Raw genomic sequence first — 20249 nt, 5'->3', positions numbered from 1 at the left:
TAATCATTATAAAACATATCATATCTATTATTCTGAAATGGACCAATCTGCACAATGACTACTTTTACTGTCGCTACTTTCACTAGATTTTGATGAGAATACTTTTCTACTTTCACTTGAGGAACATTTTGAATGCAGGGCTTTTAATGTAACAGAGTATTCCTACACTCTGGTACTTCTACTTTTACTCAAGTACAACATCTGAGTACTTCTACTTTTACTCAAGTACCAGATCTGAGTACTTCTACTTTCACTACAAGATCTGAGTACTTCTACTTTTACTCAAGTACAATATATGAGTACTTATTCCACCTCTGGTAGCATATTAGCCTGAATTGTAGCCACAAAATCACGCAGAGCTGCATAAAAATAGACTTATAATGGTAACAAGTGGAAAATAATATTTACAAATGTGTACAATGATTTGTAGGTCATTTTGACTACTCAAGACACCTGACTTATACATATTCAAAGGAAGACTGTGTTCATTCTACAATTACATGGGATTAACACTAGCACCGCCATCGGGTCAATTTCACCCACAGCTGTTTTTTTTTTTAATTGTATGTAACTTTTTTTCAATAAAATATTAAAGTCTCCCAGTCCGCGACTTTTCCTGAAAGTGTGTTATGTAGCACCCTCTGTTGTTAAAAAATGTCAATAGGAAGTCAGATTGAAGAAATCGCCCAAAAAATTGCCATTTATAGAGAGGCGAAGTCCCTCCCCTTCCGGGAGCCTCCATGGGACCCCGGAAGCGGAAAATTATACATTGAAGTCAATGGAGAGAGAAAAGTCATCTTTTGATCCCGTTTGAATTGTGCCACGAATGACACATATGATGTTTGTCAATCTTAAACAATCATTTCCATGTAAAAAAAGTCACAGTTTGTCGTAAAACTGTTGAAATATAAGACTATGAAAAATACGCAACTAGAAAGACTACAAATCCCAAATGCATTCTGGGACGCGTAAGTGATGTCATAGGCGATAATGCTCCAAGACTGGTTGCGACTCGCAAAGCAAAGAGGAAGAAGAAGACTGATTTATTCCCTCCAATAAATAAGAGATTGCTCCAATAAATTCACTTTTACAAGATGCCTGTGTGCTTTGTACCAGGTTGTAATCACAAAAGAGATCATACCACTTGCTCGTTCTATCGCTTCCCGTCTTATGAAAGGACCAGGAGTCGTTGGACCAAACATATCAGGTAAAATACATGTTTTGCATGGAACATAGTCAAGTTAGCTACCTAGCTAGTAGCGAGCATGTTAGTTAGCATTACATTACATTACTTAGCCTTGTCATTTGTATTAGCCTTAACATGAAGTAAACCAAAATGTTAAACAGTAAGAGTAGTCATGATGGTAAGTATTTTGTGAAACATTAGAAGAGTAGCCTATCCCCCCCCCCTCCACCAGGTGCTAAGGGGGCGGGAGGTAGGCTAACGCCACATTAGCATATTTTCTACTTAATGCTATTTGCACAAATGGTTAACATTGAACATTAAAATATCAGGCAGTTCAGGGAGAGTCGAAGGAAGGAAGGCAGGCAGCTTTGCATGACATTCTTCTGGACGTGTTTCATTGTGATGATAGTGAGAGTGAGTCAATCTGTTTGTTGGAAAGACAGTAGTTGAGTGATTACTGAGAGAAAATGATTAAAATAGATAATTATTCAGTGTTGTTACTTTAAAGTGTTGTTACTGACCTTTTTCTCTTTACCTCACCTGTAACTGCTGAGACCCTTAGGAACATGCACACTGGACTGACCTGCTCTGGCAACCTGATTTCCACTGTACGTAATAGTATTTGGTTATGGTATATTATTTATATACATCCAAGGCACAATGCACCCCTCAGAGACACACATGTATTGAGTGTGATATTTTGCATTGGTCATGTGAAATCGTCTTTACATACTAGAAAACTGTAGGAGCGGCAACTTGTTTTGAAATAGAATTTTTAATATCCGATAATAAAGTTGATCTGTTTTCTTTATTCTTCTCTCTTCCCAGCTCCATCCATCACCATTCTCTGTTCCTGCAGGTCCTGCTTGCTAATCAATATTCATATTTTTTTACACAATTACAAATAAAGTCAATGTATTGTATGACATGAAGTTGTGCTTCATTCTGAGTCAATAATAAATTCATTCTGCCTTCAACTGCAAAATTATTGTGGACTGCACCGACATCCATGTAGCTGCCCCCCAGTAAGATGAACCAAGCAAAGTTGACATACTCAACATACATCTGTGCTCTTAAGTTTATATGAAGAATTTGTGAAATATTGGTAATAACAGGTTTAAATGATTATTAGTAATTCATTATATAATTGAGCAGACAGGGAGCCAGACGAGAAAAGCAGAATATGCAGCTGCCATTTTCCACATGGAAAAGAGAAAGGGCCAAGTGTATTTGAGTGGACAAAAGACAAATCCCAAATACGAAAAATAAAATTATACAATTGACAGATATTTATACAAATATATATCCTATATACACCATGTATAATGATGGTGTATGATGTAGAAGGAAGTGTGGTAGATAACAAGTAAATATAGAGTTACATACAGATCCATGTTACAGCAAAAGATGGAATAACTAAGAAGCACGCAGTATAATAATAATTACACGCAACAATTAAATAACTGCTCAGCATCTCCACCACAATTCCGATCTGCTGTGGCCTGTTTTCCTCCCCTCTGCATAACACCCCATCACACATACGAAACACAACGCAGAGTCCGAGGGTGTTAAGAGCATGTTTATTTAAATGTCCTCCTCTCTACTGGCCAACACAGGGAGCATATGCTGGGTGTAGAATTGTTCCAGAAGGAGGAGATTTCCATGCCATGCGTCTGGGGATGGGGATGATGATCGCCTCCTTTGTGGTCCACAGTAGCAGAGACTCCGGTCTGTGATCTGCAGCTGTTATATAATATACAATACATTTTTGAAAAACATTTGATCAACAAAAAAGGATTTGGTCAGGATCTAGAGTCAGTGTGTAATTTATTAATTAATCAATGCTCTCTACATTAGGAAAACACATACCAGTGTACCAGAGGGAGTCACACACAGCTGTGCCTAGATAACCAAACAAATTGACAACAGGGATGCAAACTCATCAGGTATGAAAAAGGTGACAAGGATCCGAGCCCCCTGACCCCACAGAATATCGGCTTTAAAATTAGGAATAACAGAGGATTTTAGCAGTCAGAACAACTAAAGCAGCAGTGTTAATAATAACAGAAACGCCATAGAGTCACATCTAATAGAAATATATAAAAAGCATTTATTTTAATTGTGTAGCAGTCAGTTTATAATTTTGGCAGCACTGTTGAGCATTTTGAAAATGTATTTTCATGCCTCTGTGCAAGGCTTAGTCTTTCTATCTTTATAGCCACTGGTGTAAAGTAACTAAGTTCATAAACTCAACAAGTACTATAATTGGGCACAATTTTGAGATACTTGTACTTGTACTTGACTTAAGTATTTCAATGTTTTGCTACTTTGTACTTCTACTACACTACAGTTCAGAGGTAAATGGTGTACTTTTACTCCACTACATGTATTTAATCCCTTTAGTTACTTTACAGATGTGGATGAATGATGTGAAATATAATCAAGTGCTAAATCAGACTTTAGTTCCACCTGGAGTAAATCCACAAGCTACCCTGCAGTATACAAAGTCATTCAAACTAGCTGCACCGTTACCAGCTTTGATAACACTTTAATGATCAATCATTATAAAACATATCATATCTATTATTCTGAAATGGACCAATCTGCACAATGACTACTTTTACTGTCGCTACTTTCACTATATTTTGATCATAATACTTTTCTAATTTTACTTGAGGAACATTTGGAATGCAGGACTTTTACTGTAACAGAGTATTCCTACACTCTGGTACTTCTACTTTTACTCAAGTACAAGATCTGAGTACTTCTACTTTTACTCAAGTAGCCTACAAGATCTGAGTAGGCTACTTCTACTTTTACTCAAGTACAATAACTGAGTACTTCTACTTTTAATCAAGTACAATATGTATACTTATACCACCTCTGTTTATAGCCTATGAAAAAAACGATTGGAAAACGAAGGCTAAAGCTAACGTTAGCAGATAGTGACAATGTATGCTAGTTAGCTAGCTCAACCATAATATTGCGACGAGAAAAAAAAACTTTTCAGTGCACATCACGCTCTGCCGCTCCGACAGGGAGCTCTACTCTGAACACCTGAACGGCCCGTTCTAACAGCTGTTCACCAGCGGTCCAGTCCTGTGCCACAGTGACTCCGGACGCACAGTTAATATTAACGAACGCACCGTAGGTAATGTAGCTGCTGAAGCTAGACCATCATTGCCGAGCAGCAGAGGCTTATTATACATCATTAGCAGAGCCGACAGGCAGGAAGACTCGAGCACACAGCTCGCGCTTCATTATAATATATAAAAAAAGCTCGCGGCCGCACATTAATCCGGGTCCCAGACCCCCTCCCATACCCCAAAATATTTTCTATTGCAGATCTACATGAATCACACAAACGACCTATTTTGGATTCAAAACGGAGAATTTCGCCGAAAGGTGACAAGTTTGCCTGGACAAGATAACCAAAATCCTTGAATCTACACACAGCAAATAAACTCAAATGACACAACGAGATCACACATATAGTCGATATAAAACTGGCCGCTTCAATCTGAAGAGCAACTAAAACAAAACACGGGAGTGTATCTTGTTCTTGTGAACACTAATGTTATCCACAGCATACACAGACACCACGAAGTTCTTAAGGAGAAAACTAGTTGCTAAAACAAAACACGTTAGTGTACCTTGTTAGCTAGCTGACATTAACCTTAAACATTGCACTCATATTATTCACTGAAACCTTGTAAAGCCGGTCCCGCATGCTGGCTCTTACAGAACCGCTCCCTTTCGTGTATGTACAGCTCTCAACATGCCCAGACTTGTAGTGATTTTCACCTCGTTTTATACTTTTTCGCCTCATTCTGAAAGAAACAGGTGAAATGTACTAACGTGACAGCTATCTTTGTGATGGTGACGCGTATTGTGCGAGACCAGAGACCTGTAGTTCACTGAGCGGTTTCACACAAAAGAAATTGTAACTTCACAGTTTTACGACACATTTTTATTTTTTTGACTTGCAAAATGTTCTTTTAATTTGACAAATATCATATGTGTCATTCGTGGCACAATTCAAACGGGATCGAAAGATGACTTTTCTCTCTCCATTGACGTCAATGTATAATTTTCCGCTTCCGGGGTCCCATGGGTCGGAAGTAGATGGGCGGGACTTCGCCTCTCTATACCTATTTCCGCCAGCGGGTCATATTGACCCCACCCCTTTTCACGCTATTGATTTCACGTGTAAACCTATGGTGTAAACCTATGGTGTAAACATAAACATGACGTGTTGCTATAGCAACACCCTTTGTCTCCTGCGGTTCCTTATAGATTGAGAGATAGATTGAGAGAGAGGGAGAGAGATATAAAGATAGATAGATAGATAGATAGATATTGACAGTGACAGTATGTAGTGAAGGAGCGCGCTGCGCAGCAAACAGCTGTTTGCTTTTCACCCAACAACGACAACCGCCTCACGAAACGCTATGTTGTAGTGTTAATAAACGAAACAATTTAACAAAATTGCTTGTCAAAATATCAATACCACAGGACCATTTTTTTTTTTAAATAGTGCTTCCGGGACAGCGGGCCATTTATAATGTCGAGCCCTGTATATCATATGAAAAGCTGAGAGTCCACAGATTCTATTGGTATACATTTCATCCCTGTGCGATCAAAAGAATATTAAACTTGTTTCGGCAAATTCAGATGATAAATACAACTTTGAAGCTTGTAAAGGCATAATTACAAGCGGAGAACGGAGTAATTTAACGTCACAGCAAACGTAACAACAGCCGGTGTTTCTTGTGAGTGTTTCCCCGGTACACAAACACAATACACACAAACGCAAAAATACACAAACACACACACACTCGCGAGCTTCCCCCAGACCAGTAATACAAACTAAAATGTGTCTTCGGGTCAATGTGACTGATTTCGATAGAGCAAGTCACATTTGGTTTAGGCACGAAACATACTACCAGTAGAAATACATTGCTTTTAAAATCGTTCTGTGTCGAATCAATAAACAGAAAATGCCGTGAGACTGGATTGAATTACAAGTGAGTGCTTCATCCTCTGAACACCACAGAATGGCGACTGTAACGCACATAACATAGGTAAGCTCCTCTGAAATGATTGTCCCCTGCAATTATTATCCCTCATTCAGCTTGCTAACGTTAGCTTAAACAAACGTAACATGCAACGTTAGCCTAATCTAAAATGCTCTACTACGGCATACCTTTCATGTGGCTCGTCAGCGCCGACTCTCCCATCGTTATTTTTTGCAAACTTTGCAGGAGGCTACTCGTGGGCTTGACCCTCGTCTTATCCATGTCTTGTATTTGTCTTCTGCTAGCCAACGCTCGTTGAAACTGCAACCTCCTGGCATACTGTCATCTATCACTTATCAGAATGCCCAGGTCACACACCTAACAAAAGCACTTGCAGGTCGCGCGCATAGCGCGGGAAGGCCGGAGCGGAGCTGTTTTATGTAAAAGCGAAGCAATTAAGCTGGCTCCGACTTCTTTATTTTCTTTTAATCTAAAAAGCGAAGTAAAGCATTTACATTTTCAAGCACTTTATCCCAAATTCAAGCACCATTCCCAAAATTCAAGCACTTTCCCAACCTTGAAAACACCACGTCAAATTTCAAGCATTTTCAAGGATTTCAAGCACCCGTACGAACCCTGTATATAGAGATGTACTACAGCAAAAGTATTCTCCGTCGGGACTTCCTGCAACAACACCACGCCGTTATCGTGATTCTGATTGGCCAGAAGACATTATCAAAGATGTTCTATTGAGAAGACGATCACTACGTGACAAAAGTTTTCAAAACCGTTTTTTAGTCTTCGGTATTTCCAGACAAGTGGCTGCTGAAATCAATCTTACTAACTGCTGTCTGTGCAATTTATTCCACGCGAGTTGGCGGACTTTATTTAGCTTACTTTAACATCATTTTTCATGGTGGGGCTAAGGTGGGGCTAAGCCATTTCTTGGTATGGCTGTAGCCTACCCCAGCCGTACCCTGGCGCCGCCACTGCCCATCGTACATTTGTCTGTATGTGGCCCTCAGTGAAACATTTTTGGACACCCCTGGCCTACATCCAGGTGCTGAGGAAATGGCCCTGGAGTCAGTTAACAGCATCAGCCACAGGTTAACGGCAGCTCCGTTCTCATGATCTGAGAAAATCAGCGATGTCCTTTACTGCATCTACTGTTATGATGCAATTGTTAAAGTATGTGTTTATCGTTGTCTGCTCTCTTTTGATGGAGTTTTCTCTTCAGTCCAAACCCCAAGAACTCTAATAGCTTTTTTGCTCAAGAGGTTGCTCCTACAACTTTAGGGAGCTTTGCGTGACTTTAAGCCTTTAAGAGAAACCGATTACATGTGTTTTTGCTACAGATACTTTTAATCCCTAATTAATTCAACTATTGCATATGGCATTTGCAAAAAAGTCAATAGTTCCCATATGTCATTGTGAAAAGGGCCTGTGTGTGGTCATGTACCGCCCCCTTCTGGTGTGGATAGTAACCTGCACATTATATCTATGGATATTTCCATACGGATTGGACCAAAATGATAACTTGGAGGGAAGTCACAAATGTCCCATGGCCCACAAATGAACAGGACGAGTCCACTATGTATAGTAGTGTATTATAAAACTCTATCACAGAACTCATAGCACTACAATATAAATGATTTAGATTTGTTGTAATAGCCTACGCCTTACATTTAATGCTCTCACAAAACTCTCATAACAATCCTTTCATTTCTGCTTATTTATTCCATCCGTTCCTCTTATTGCCATGTGCCTATGAGGGAGCACTCGCCCAGCACCTCAGATGCTCTAAATCTCCTTCAATGTCTTCTTCCTCTGTCATGGCTTTGGGGAGGAAAAAAACACGTTGGATCTGTGGTGTGACACGTCCTGTTTTACCATATAAGCTAAAAGTGTATCGTGATTGATGTTTTTACCAGGTTGAGAAGGTGATGCAGAGGATGGCAGCCTCCTCTCCGCTGCGTCCTTATTAAAGACACTCTCATCCAAACTGTTCTCCAGCCTCTGCAGCTCTGCCAGCAGCTCTTCCTGAGGGAGACACACACATAGGCTCAGTTCAATAAAAGAATACTTTTTTTAACTTCAGTCCCACTCAAATGAAATAACTAAGGGATACCTCATAAAATTCTACTTCAAAGCCGGCAGAACTGAGGAGGGTTCCGGTCATGTCCTGGGTCAGATCGTGCTCCTCTGTGATTTCCTTCAACACGTCATTCAGCTTGTTGACAATCTCCCTGCAAAAGCCAGCACTCTATCGTTAACTTTGTATTAGGCTTGAAAGAAAAAGAGGATGATATATTTGCTGTTAGACGGATGCAATCTCATGGTATGTCATAAAAACATCCACATACATTCACTTCACTTTGATTCATTCAACATTGTAACCTGTCTCCATAATGGCTGACATTTTTTGCGAGTTCTGTTTCTTTTTCTATTTAATGTCATCTTAAAAATGTTTTTATTTTACAATGACATACTGTATATATTCATACATATCCTACATTTTTTGTAACATTGTAATCCTGCTGTTAATCCCCAATTTTTTTTAATCTAGAAAAATAAATGAGTCCAAATGAAACCAAAGACAAAATTCAGGCAATATCGCTTGCTGTTATATAGTGTTCTTGATTTTAAAATGTATTTTAACATTGTACCTAATCCTGCTATTCAAAAAATTCTGATTACATAATGATGATCTCCTTAACTCTGATGAGCTGCTATGCTGGTGCCTTACATGTGTTCATGAGCAGACCTCATGGCCTTCACAGCACAGTCGATGTTCTTGAGATGTTTCTCGTACCGCCTCTTTCTCTTCAGCGCCTGCAGAGCTCCTGTAAGGAACGCATGGAGAGATACAGTAAATGAGCAGGAATGTTCTCAACATGATTTTCTAAACTACAGATACACTTGCATGATAACAGAGTTCTTGAACGGGTGCATTTACATGGAATATAATTCATGTTCAATGTTTGGTGATATGATGAGATACAAACACAGTAAAGTTAACTGTGTCATGGTCAGACTTTTTCCATTTGATCTACACTGTGGTATCTCCCTCTTGTTGTACTGGACCTTTTTGCACAATGATGTAAATCAAGGAGCATTTTCCTTTTATTTCTGACCATTGGAAATCTTTTGTCTTTGTTCCATCAGTGTGTTAGAGTACATTGATTTAAAGGTTCACACGTTCCATTTAGGTATGCGTAAAACATTTTTTAAATGACAATACTCTTTTGTTCAAATGCTGATTATTTCTTTGATGTTGTTTTTTTAAATCCATTAACAGTTTCTCAATTGTTAAATTACGGTTCACCATATGCTTTTTACCACAGTGTGTATGTCAAAATGTCTTGCATTCATGTAATAATGTGATTGTATTTTAATAACTCTTTATGTAAGCTACATTGAATAGCCAAAAATAAATGTATCACATCTGTGAACAATAACTTAGCTTAGCTTGTTCTGTTAGCAAGAGTTAACGTTAGCTCGAGTGCTAGCTTAATAATTCAAGCTACATGTTGAAAAAAACTGACAATACCTCTCTTGACTAGGTTTAAAGTTTATTAAATTATATATACAAAGAATATACAACACATTTTAAGATACCTCTTCTGTTCTTCCTACTGTTGGTCTTGGCAAACAGAAACTCCTGTTCAATCTTCTTCTTCAGAAACTCCCTTTTCTTCCCCAGCAGCTCCTCTCGGTCCGGCAGAGGCTCCGTCTCCTCCGGCCGGCAGGGCTTCGTCAGCTTCTCTCCTCCACTCAACAGCTTCCCGATGAAAGACATATCTTAGAGGTTGGTAGTGACTGAGACACCGAGGTAACTGACAGGGTCCAGAGCTGGCCTTGTACTTAATAGTGGTGCAGCTAGTAGCATCAGTCTGTTACCAAGAAACTACTTTTAAAAGAAAACGCGCACGCTCTGCAGACAGTGACCATTCCAACCAGACCGCGCAATTATCAAATCATTTAGGCTACTCTACAATAAATAACATTAAACACTATAACTTAAGTCTTATAGTGTTTAATCAATTGAGTCGTTACAGAGATAATGCGGTCAGTTATACTTCTGTAACGACTCAATTGATCTGCAACCATCTGATCCTGTGTCTCTCACTTTCTAATAAGTCATTATGTCTGTTAGAATTGTTAGTAAACCCTTATAAATAATATTCGCATCGCGTCCGGTGTGAACGCACCATTATAAAGGGTTTTTACTTTCCTAATTTCTTATTCGCCAATGAAAAAGTCTGTCAGTCAAGATTTTAATCCCTCTCTATTAGAGATGTTAAGATTCACCGATTCGCATCGGTGCACCGGCATAAACGTTCAAGATGCGAGTGCACCGGTTGAAAGAGTGCACATCGGCTACAGTTTGGGTTGAACTCGCGATGCATCGATTGCGTAGCGTCTTTGCATCGGTAAAAAACCGATTCATTCATATAAAATCCCCTTATCTTGTCAACGTTCAGCAGAGACGATCTTTGATATTTGCTTCGCCACTACGGAGAACGAGAGTCTCAGTTATCAACACACACGGAAGTTGAGGAGAAAGAGAAACACAGCGCAGCGAAAAATACCTACAAATCAAACGTTTGGCAACACTTCGGATTGTTCAAGAAAGACGGTGTAATAGTCATTTATGCTATATAGTTGACCGCAGGTCATGGAGAGTAATAAGGTATCCGTAGACCTTTGTATGAGGTATCTTTATTACTTAACAGGTCTACAGCCATGATACATAGATCCGTCCTAGAGGCGGACTTGCATACACACAGTATCACTCCGCAGCCGCACCCCATCAGTAACGTCCTGATGGTATATGTGCGCGGCACTATTACTACAGACGGTCAACTTGAAAAATCACTCGCAAATTGTTAACGATGCCGAGCCGCTTTAAAGTACACAAGTAGTACGAGGAACTTAGCGACGCACATAAAGAGGCGACATGGGGTCTGCGGCTGAAAAGAGAAACCTGAAAGTGAGACATATGAGTTAAATCACTCTGTGAGGTGTTCTGTCAGAGAGAGGTGTTTAGCTTACAGCAGCCTGTGACGGCCAATAATAATTTAAATGTCTTCCTTACTGTAAGCAGTTATGAAATACCTGTTTGTGAAAGGTTATTTGTTTTCTTTATTGTTCAGATAGAAACCAATGCTTTCTGCTCACTGGTGTGTTAGCCTCTGAGTGTTAAGCACATCAGGCTGGCAGCTGTATGGGCATTGCTCTATGGTAGCTGTTATTTGCACATTGTTAATCATGAGCAATGCATCCTTACATTGTTTAACTGTGAGGTGTTATACAATTGTACTCTGGAGAGCTTTTAAAGGTAAAAAAAATAAACGGCATGATGGGATGTGCAGTACCAAATATGTAAAGCACTTTTTTGTTAATGTATGATTTGCTGCATATAAGGAATAAAACAAAAATCCTCTGTCGTACCATATTGAAGTATCATTATTTTTGCATCGTGTTGAATCGCATCGTATCGCCCCGAATCGCATAATGTTGAATCAAATCGTATCGAACTGTATCGCAACAGGGGTGAATCGTATCGCATCGCATCGCCTGGTGTTTCAAAGGTATCGTTAATGTATCGTATCGTGGTAACGTATCGAGATGCGCATCGCATCGGCCTCAGTGATGGAGATGCACATCCCTATGTCCAGAGGGTGGCGCTAGAGGACAGTCCCTACACAGATCAAGGGTTATCCTATAGTGTTACCGCTGTATGTATCCCCTGTTTCTATATAATAATATAATAATATATTATTCTATAAGAGAACAACATCTTTACAAGAGGCATTCTGCACAATTACTACTTTTACTTGTCATACTTCAGTACATGTAGCTGATAATACTTCTGTACTTTTTTAAATGTTTAGTTCTTATCATGTGAATATAATATTTATATATTTTAAACACTTTGTCAGGAAATAGCCTACTCTGATCTACTTACTGTGAGATGTTTAATTAAGTTAGTATAGAGACTCACACTGTTTCCTGCTTTATTGCATATGTTTGTGTGTGATGGAACAGGGATGACATGTGCTGTGCGTGATGGAGGAGGGATGACATGTGTTGTGCGTGATGGAGGAGGAATGACATGTGTGGTTACAAATACTGTTAGTCGAAACATGTTCCTGGGGAAAACATTGTTTGGAAGTGGTTCAGCTTCAACACTTCACTGAGGGTAAAGTATGTCACAGTCACAGAACACAGTGTTTTCATAATTTGTTCCCATCAAGTAGCCTATTGTTTTCAGGTTGAAGATAAGGATAAAACATTTATATCACTAGATTGGTGCGCCTATATGTTTATGATGTACATATTGTGAATTATCTCTAGGCTAGCAAACTGAACACTGCATGCAAGACATCTCCAGTTTAGTTATGTCTTCAGATTCATATTGATATTAACTTTATCTCAGGCTGATAGCATAAACTTTATATGAGAGGTGAAACGTGACCCAGAGAGTTATTAAAGCGAGAACAGCGACTTAGGTCATGGAAAATGTAAGATTTCATGACTGTGAAAGACCCTGTTGTTTCCAATGTAATGCACCGTGGACACTTTGAGAAACCTCATAGTTCACTGATGCTTACAGTATCAAATCATTCACCCAGTCAACACTGTACTGTATGCATCAGATTAAGGTCAAGTTTGCTGCTGTAACGACTCAATAGATTAATCTAGGCATTAAAAAAATACCAAAAATACTCATGAATTGATTAAAACTATGCTTCAGGCCACATGTGATAATATTAACAAATACTTGTTTCATATATCTAATACAAATCATTTATATCCCTTGTAGGCTATATCCCCTCGCTCCAAGCTGAAATACATTAATATTTTGAATTTGAATGTAGCTAATTAGAGACTTTGATTAACTGAGCGTTATTTCCAGAACATTTTATATTTGCATACAATAAACAGAATGTATATAATACTATAGTATACACATGTTAAATATGTGTCACTAAAGCACAATATTAACTGACATGAGGCGGGTCTGGCTTTGTTACCTGTCTCGTCTTGAGGAGTTTTCAGACTTTGATTAAATGTTTCATATTCCTTCATTTATGTTTTTTATTTTATATTGTCCATACTAAATGTTTTGGGTCTATACAAGGTCACTCTACAGGACTAATGCACTGCTTACTTGAGTCACCTTTCAGTAACTTCTTATCAAGCTCCGTCACATATTACAGATTTACTTTGCTTCACTCTGTGAATGTTTAATGTCCAGTCAAATGTAAATGGTCTTTCATTTTGACAGTGTTCCTTTGCAGTGCATCTGATGTAAATGTTTCCTCTTGTAAAATTATAAAAGTATGTTGTTAAGTAAGACGTTTCCTAGTCTGACATCCTCTCGTGTTTTTCTGACCTTCTCTAGGTCTCCATTACAAAGCGCCGGCTCCCTGCTGCTTCTGCACACCTTCCCCAGGAAAGGAAGCAGACCTCCGTGGCTCGTCCTTCTAAACCTGCTGACCTGTCTCTAACGTGGCTCCCAGCCCCCAGACCTCCACTACTCCCATGCACCTTGAGGATCCTCAAAGGATCCGCTCAGTAGAGGACTTCCAGCCCATCTACCATAGAGCTGTGGAGGCCATGCTGAGGTCCGTTATGGCACAAATTAGTCAGTTCATTTGCAGACTTTGCAATCTCTTAGAAATCTATCTCTCTGTTTTCCTTCAACATAAAGATATATTTAGTGCTTCTTCGCTCCTCAAATGTTCCAGAACGGTCACCTGCTTCCATAAAGTTTGGTTCTGGGGCATCCTATTTAGCAAAAGCTGTGGGAGCAACTGGACCGTCCGATGGACACAGAGACAGTTGATGAAGACGGTCTGTCTGTGTCCCGTGGGGCTGGAGTCCTCCGCTCTACTACTCGGGTGAGCCAAAGCCCACATGCATCAGCAAAAAGAGCTAGGCACTAAGTCACGCTCTAATAAGCTACGCTTTAGGTTCGAGTGTTTTAAGTTTAAATTTAGGAGCTTTAAGTTTTAAGTAGTGCAGTTACATTTAAAGATCTCCTATCATGCTATTTTTAGGCATATATTATGTTTCTCAGATATATAAAAATATATTAAAAAAACATGTCTATGATATATTTTGCTCAAAGTACCAAACAGATCATGCATTTTAGACATCCCTCATATCCCTCTGTTTCAGCCCGGTTAGACAAGTGCTGATTCTGGGTCTGTAGCTGCTGGCCCCGCCCCCTTTTTAGCACGGCAAGGCAAGCAGTGAGGTCTCCTCTCTGCCTGCAGATTCCCAGCTAAATGCTGCCGTTGTCGGTACCAGATGTGTTCGGGGTACCATATGTGTTCGGGGGCCGTCTCTTACCAATGACGTCACGCATTGTACGCATTGTGATTGGCTGTACGGTAATTTACCCAGGGGTGCTCGGGGGCAAATCACATCTACAGATCATGACGAACCGAATTGAATTATTCCTATGCTCCTAGCGTGTGAAAATGTTTGTGAAAAACATGTTAAAAAAACATGAAAACGGAGCAATGGCTGTACGCCATTGGCTGTACGGCAACTCAAGAGGACCATCATACACGGTCAAATTCCGAACATTTAAACATAGCCTACACTTCATTCTTTACTTTGTCCGTTATTATATGTAGAAGATGAACTACCTCTCTGAAAGGTCCCAATGTGTTCATTTTGATGGGCTGTCTTCTGAGTGGTTAAACATCACTAAAGATTTTCTGACTTCTGACTGCTTTGGATATATAATTACACCACAATAAGGTTTTACTATCACAGTGCACTGAGATTTGTGACAAACTGTAAAGCACTTACGCATCACTGTACACTGTAAACCAAGCCTGTTTTGCCATCACTTACTGTACTGAGGCTCAGTCACTGGTACATTTTCATTTACAAAGCCATGTTGGATAAAGTACCATCTTATATCTGCTCCCTGATCTCTCGGCAAATTGAAAGTACTTATTGCCTGAGATCTCATGCTGTGGTTTTATTAAATGTGCCAAGTGCTAGGACTGTCTTAGGGAAGAAAGCTTTTAGATGTGCAGCTCCACTAACTTGGAACAGTCTGCAAAAAGAATGTAAAATTACCAAGCTGGTACCACTACATGTTTTTAAAGCTCGGTTGGATGCTCCACAGTCAGATGCTGTTGGTACCTGTACATGTGGATAGATATGTAAATTGTAATCCCTGTATTTTTTGCTGTATGATGTCCTTTTGTTGTTCTGTTGTTTATGTTTTTATGTCTTCATGTGGAACCTACTGCTGCAGGTCTCCCTTGAAATATAGATCATTTTACCTGGATAAATAAAGGTTTTGAATTGAATGTCGAGCATTAACTGCAAGTCACTCAAATGCATAAACTGGAGAATAATTATGTTACAAGTGTTACAGAAAACATATCCAAGTGTAACAAACATCCAGTATTAACCTTACTGTTTTTTTACTAACAGTAACCAACTAATAATTTTCATGAAGTGCATATTTATTCCAAACTCACAATATATATATATATATATATGTAATAAAACATAATGCACAATGGAACACAGTATCCAAACTCTTTAGGCACTGGTCAGAGGCATTCATGTAAAGCAGATCACCAGAATCCAATACTGGTAAAAACGTTGCAGAGATCAAATGTTTCCTTGTCTGAAAGGAGAAACCTAATTTTAAAACAACATTTTCAGTGTGTGACTTGAAAGATAAGTTCTGATCAATAATAAAACCTAGATATGTGTATGTAGTGACCCTTTCAATGTCAATGTCAGTCCCTTGAACAGTACAAATGTTGGGGAGAAAATAAGTTAACTTTTTGCGATTTGAGAATATCATGAGTTTGGAGTTGTCTGCATTTAATACTAACTTGAGTTGAGATAAATGGGATGGAATAACATCAAAGGCAGACTGGAGGAAATCAAGACTTGCTCTATAGAAGAGGATGAACAATAAATAACAGTATCATCTGCATAAAAATGGAAAGCAGCATTTGAAAGATTATTCGAGATTATTTACATACAGTATATGGTGAAATTATTGGTCCTAATATGGAACCTTGGCGCACACCCTTTCAAATCAAATCAATCAAATCAAGTTTTATTTATATAGCACATTTATAAACAATTTTTGGTCGAGCCAAAGTGCTGTACAAATAATAAAAAATACCCTACAGTAAAGACATTTTACAGCTAATACAACAGCAGTTTGTTCAGAATATCAGTATGAGAAGAAAATGACACCCTCTGTCCTTAGACCCTCACATCGTACAAGGAAAAGCTTCAAGAGAAAACCCACAGTTTAAAGGGAAAAATGGGAGAAACCTCGGGGAGAGCAACAGAAGAGGGATCCCTCTCCCAGGACGGACAGACGTGCAATAGATGCCGTGTGTAAATCGAGGAGATAATACATTTGCAACATAGGTAGACCGAATGTTAGGAAATGCATGCGTCTATAATAATAGGATGAATCCACGAAGATGTCAACAATCCTGTGGGAGCCTTCAGGGAGGCAGCACGACGAGACCCAGGCAGGACCGCAGAGACAGGTTCAGCCACGACCCGAAGTCCACGACTTAATCCAGAACTCAGGATAGAGGATCCAGGATGCGGGACCACAGCAAGAGGATCAGCCTCGACTCAAGATCACATCAAGACACAAAAGAAGAAAAATTTGGCTGGGTTAATCGGAACATGAGAATACACAGATTCAGACAGACAGAAGGAAGAACAAGCACTCCCTTTGGAGTGATTTTTTTTAAATATTGAAGTTAAATGCATCAATCTGGTGCACTTTGAGAGCAAAATGAAGAGATATATGGATACCTCTCAACATCCATATGAAACAACTGTAAACAGATTTACTTTGTCTTTATGGATTCGATTGTGGACTTGATTGTGATTGCTGCACATTATCCCTTACTTAATAAATACTTTTTTTGATAATCTATTATATAGAAAAGTATATCATATTGATATATAATATATAATTTATTGATAATATATAATATAATCAAATATAACAATCAAAACGAAATAAGTAGTATTAAGTATTAGGGCTAAGAAAATATTGTACATGTGAAATAGTTGTATGTATTGATTTAAATTGACATGCATACGCTAAGAAAAATAGTCCGTTGTTACTGTTTGAACTAACGTACCAACGGCACTGAACATATTACATATTACCTACCATATTACGTTTTATACTTCTTACCTTCGATTTCTCTTGTTCTTCTCCTCATTCGTCTTTGTTTTTCTTCAAGTTTTATTGTATTTCTTCAAGTTTTTATCTTGTTGGTCGAATGCACTTAAGCGTCAGCTAAATACAATGTAATGTAATGATCAAAAACCCCTCTATACTCTAGACAGCGTGGGTAAATTACCGTACAGCCAATCACAATGCGTGACGTCATTACGTCGTGACGTCGTGACGTCACTGGTAAGAGACGGACCCCGAACACGTATGGTACCCCGAACACATCTGGTACCGACACCGTAATTAAACATCATGTTCAAAACCACATCAAGGATTATTTCTGAAATATTATGGAGCCCAAATGCTTTTTCTCTTGCGGGTTTACTACAAGGTCCTTTCCACATACTCTCTCCAGTACAGGTTAGCTCTGAGTGTTAGCGATGCTTGCTAATGTAAACACAGACCATTACTTCCAAAACACGTTGCGCATTGTTTCTGATAGGGCCATTTCTGATAGGGCCGTGGGTGTAAAGCCAGCCCACATTTCTGATATTACCTCATATCGGCAGCAAATCTGGATCAGCTCCATTGTACCCCGTTTTTAGAGATTTGGGATCAGAGGAAAAGAGAGAGGGTTTTATTTTCTGACACACTGTGAAACACATATTTATGTTTAAAAGACATTAAAAAAGTGCATTTTGCATTTTTTAGGACACCTTTAAGAAGCTGGATCTTTGAAACCAAAAACTTCAAATACAATTTCTGTTAAACCACTCATGATTAGATTTACTTAAATATAATGTTGGATTGTTAAATCAATACGAATACTCATATTCTTTAAGTTGTTCCTAAGTATTGTGTGTCAGAATTTATGAAACTAACTAGTTAAGAAATATGTAAAATAAATGATATGGATTAAAAAGAACACAATTGGCTACCAAAATGTAGCAGAGTAGAAGTATAAAGTAGTGAAAGGGTTCAATTAAAATATTAAAATACTGGGGTTAAGTACAAGTACCTTAAATGTGAACTTGAGTGCAGTACTTTAGTAAAAGCACTTAGTAACTTTCCACCACTGATAATAATAACCTTTATATATATATATATATATATATATATATATATATATATATATATATATATATATATATATATATATACACAGTGGGGGAAAAAAGTATTTAGTCAGCCACCAATTGTGCAAGTTCTCCCACTTAAAAAGATGAGAGAGGCCTGTAATTTTCCTCCTAGGTATACCTCAACTATGAGAAAAAAAAAATCCAGAAAATCACATTGTCTGATTTTTAAAGACTTTATTTGCAAATTATGGTGGAAAATAAGTATTTGGTCAATAACAAAAGTTAATCTCTATACTTTGTTATACACCCTTTGTTGGCAATGACAGAGGTCAAACGTTTTCTGTAAGTCTTCACAAGGTTTTCACACACTGTTGCTGGTATTTTGGCCCATTCCTCCATGCAGATCTGCTCTAGAGCAGTGATGTTTTGGGGCTGTCGCTGGGCAACACGGACTTTCAACTCCCTCCAAAGATTTTCTATGGGGTTGAGATCTGGAGACTGGCTAGGCCACTCCAGGACCTTGAAATGCTTCTTACGAAGCCACTCCTTCATTGCCCGGGCGGTGTGTTTGGGATCATTGTCATGCTGAAAGACCCAGCCATGTTTCATCTTCAATGCCCTTGCTGATGGAAGGAGGTTGTCACTCAAAATCTCACGATACATGGCCCCATTCATTCTTTCCTTTACACAGATCAGTCGTCCTGGTAAAAAAAACAGCCCCAAAGCATGATGTTTCCACCCCCATGTTTCACAGTAGTTATGGTGTTCTTTGGATGCAACTCAGTATTCTTTCTCCTCCAAACACGTCGAGTTGAGTTTTTACCAAAATGTTCTATTTTGGTTTCATCTGACCATATGACATTCTCCCAATCCTCTTCTGGATCATCTAAATGCTCTCTAGCAAACTTCAGACGGGCCTGGACATGTACTGGCTTAAGCAGGGGGACACGCCTGGCACTGCAGGATTTGAGTCCCTGGCGGCGTAGTGTGTTACTGATGGTAGCCTTTGTTACTTTGGTCCCAGCTCTCTGCAGGTCATTGACTAGGTCCCCCCGTGTGGTTCTGGGATTTTTGCTCACTGTTCTTGTGATCATTTTGACTCCACGGGGTGAGATCTTGCGTGGAGCTCCAGATCGAGGGAGATTATCAGTGGTCTTGTATGTCTTCCATTTTCTAATAATTGCTCCCACAGTTGATTTCTTCACACCAAGCTGCTTACCTATTGCAGATTCAGTCTTCCCAGCCTGGTGCAGGTCTACAATTTTGTTTCTGATGTCCTTTGACAGCTCTTTGGTCTTGGCCATAGTGGAGTTTGGAGTGTGACTGTTTGAGGTTGTGGACAGGTGTCTTTTATACTGATAACGAGTTCAAACAGGTGCCATTAATACAGTTAACAAGTGGAGGACAGAGGAGGCTCTTAAAGAAGAAGTTACAGGTCTGTGAGAGCCAGAAATCTTGTTTGTTTGTAGGTGACCAAATACTTATTTTACACCATAATTTGCAAATAAATTCTTTAAAAATCAGACAATGTGATTTTCTGGATTTTTTCTTTTTTCTCATTTTGTCTCTCATAGTTGAGGTATACCTAGGATGAAAATTACAGGCCTCTCTCATCTTTTTAAGTGGGAGAACTTGCACAATTGGTGGCTGACCAAATACTTTTTTGCCCCACTGAATATATATATACAGTCTATGGTAATAACACGTTACTTTACATGTATTATATTCTCTGTATTACCTGTTCGTTTGAACAA

General features: G+C 38.9%; 1 protein-coding gene and 2 long non-coding RNA genes across 4 annotated transcripts; 2 read left to right on the top strand and 1 right to left on the bottom strand.

Moving 5' to 3' along the window:
* The first annotated feature begins 610 nt into the window (after positions 1 to 610).
* On the top strand, positions 611 to 2163 carry LOC307038719. Its single transcript, XR_013808077.1, has 2 exons — positions 611 to 1794; positions 2015 to 2163. It is a non-coding gene; the product is annotated as an uncharacterized lncRNA (long non-coding RNA).
* Positions 2164 to 2747: 584 nt separating this feature from the next.
* On the bottom strand, positions 2748 to 11288 carry LOC307038718 (charged multivesicular body protein 4b-like). 2 transcript variants are annotated; one of them, XR_013808076.1, is made up of 6 exons: positions 9823 to 11288; positions 8951 to 9047; positions 8333 to 8450; positions 8133 to 8244; positions 6393 to 8040; positions 2748 to 2929 (listed from the first exon to the last, which is right to left on the bottom strand). XR_013808076.1 is itself a non-coding variant. In XM_079680340.1 (5 exons), the coding sequence occupies exons 1-5, from the start codon at positions 10001 to 10003 to the stop codon at positions 2787 to 2789; spliced, it is 651 nt and encodes a 216-aa protein (XP_079536466.1). In that variant the 5' UTR covers positions 10004 to 11275; the 3' UTR covers positions 2748 to 2786. The 2 variants fall into 2 exon arrangements, 1 of the variants encoding a protein (XP_079536466.1); XM_079680340.1 differs by lacking the exon at positions 6393 to 8040 and having other exon boundaries at positions 9823 to 11275.
* A 926-nt stretch (positions 11289 to 12214) lies between these two features.
* On the top strand, positions 12215 to 15548 carry LOC307038717. The gene is made up of 2 exons (XR_013808075.1): positions 12215 to 12409; positions 13616 to 15548. It is a non-coding gene; the product is annotated as an uncharacterized lncRNA (long non-coding RNA).
* Positions 15549 to 20249: the final 4701 nt, after the last annotated feature.

The sequence above is a fragment of the Notothenia rossii genome, assembly GCF_949606895.1.
Source record: "Notothenia rossii genome assembly, chromosome: 5".
Classification (NCBI taxonomy): domain Eukaryota; kingdom Metazoa; phylum Chordata; class Actinopteri; order Perciformes; family Nototheniidae; genus Notothenia; species Notothenia rossii.
This window is presented reverse-complemented; position numbering and strand designations above follow the sequence as displayed.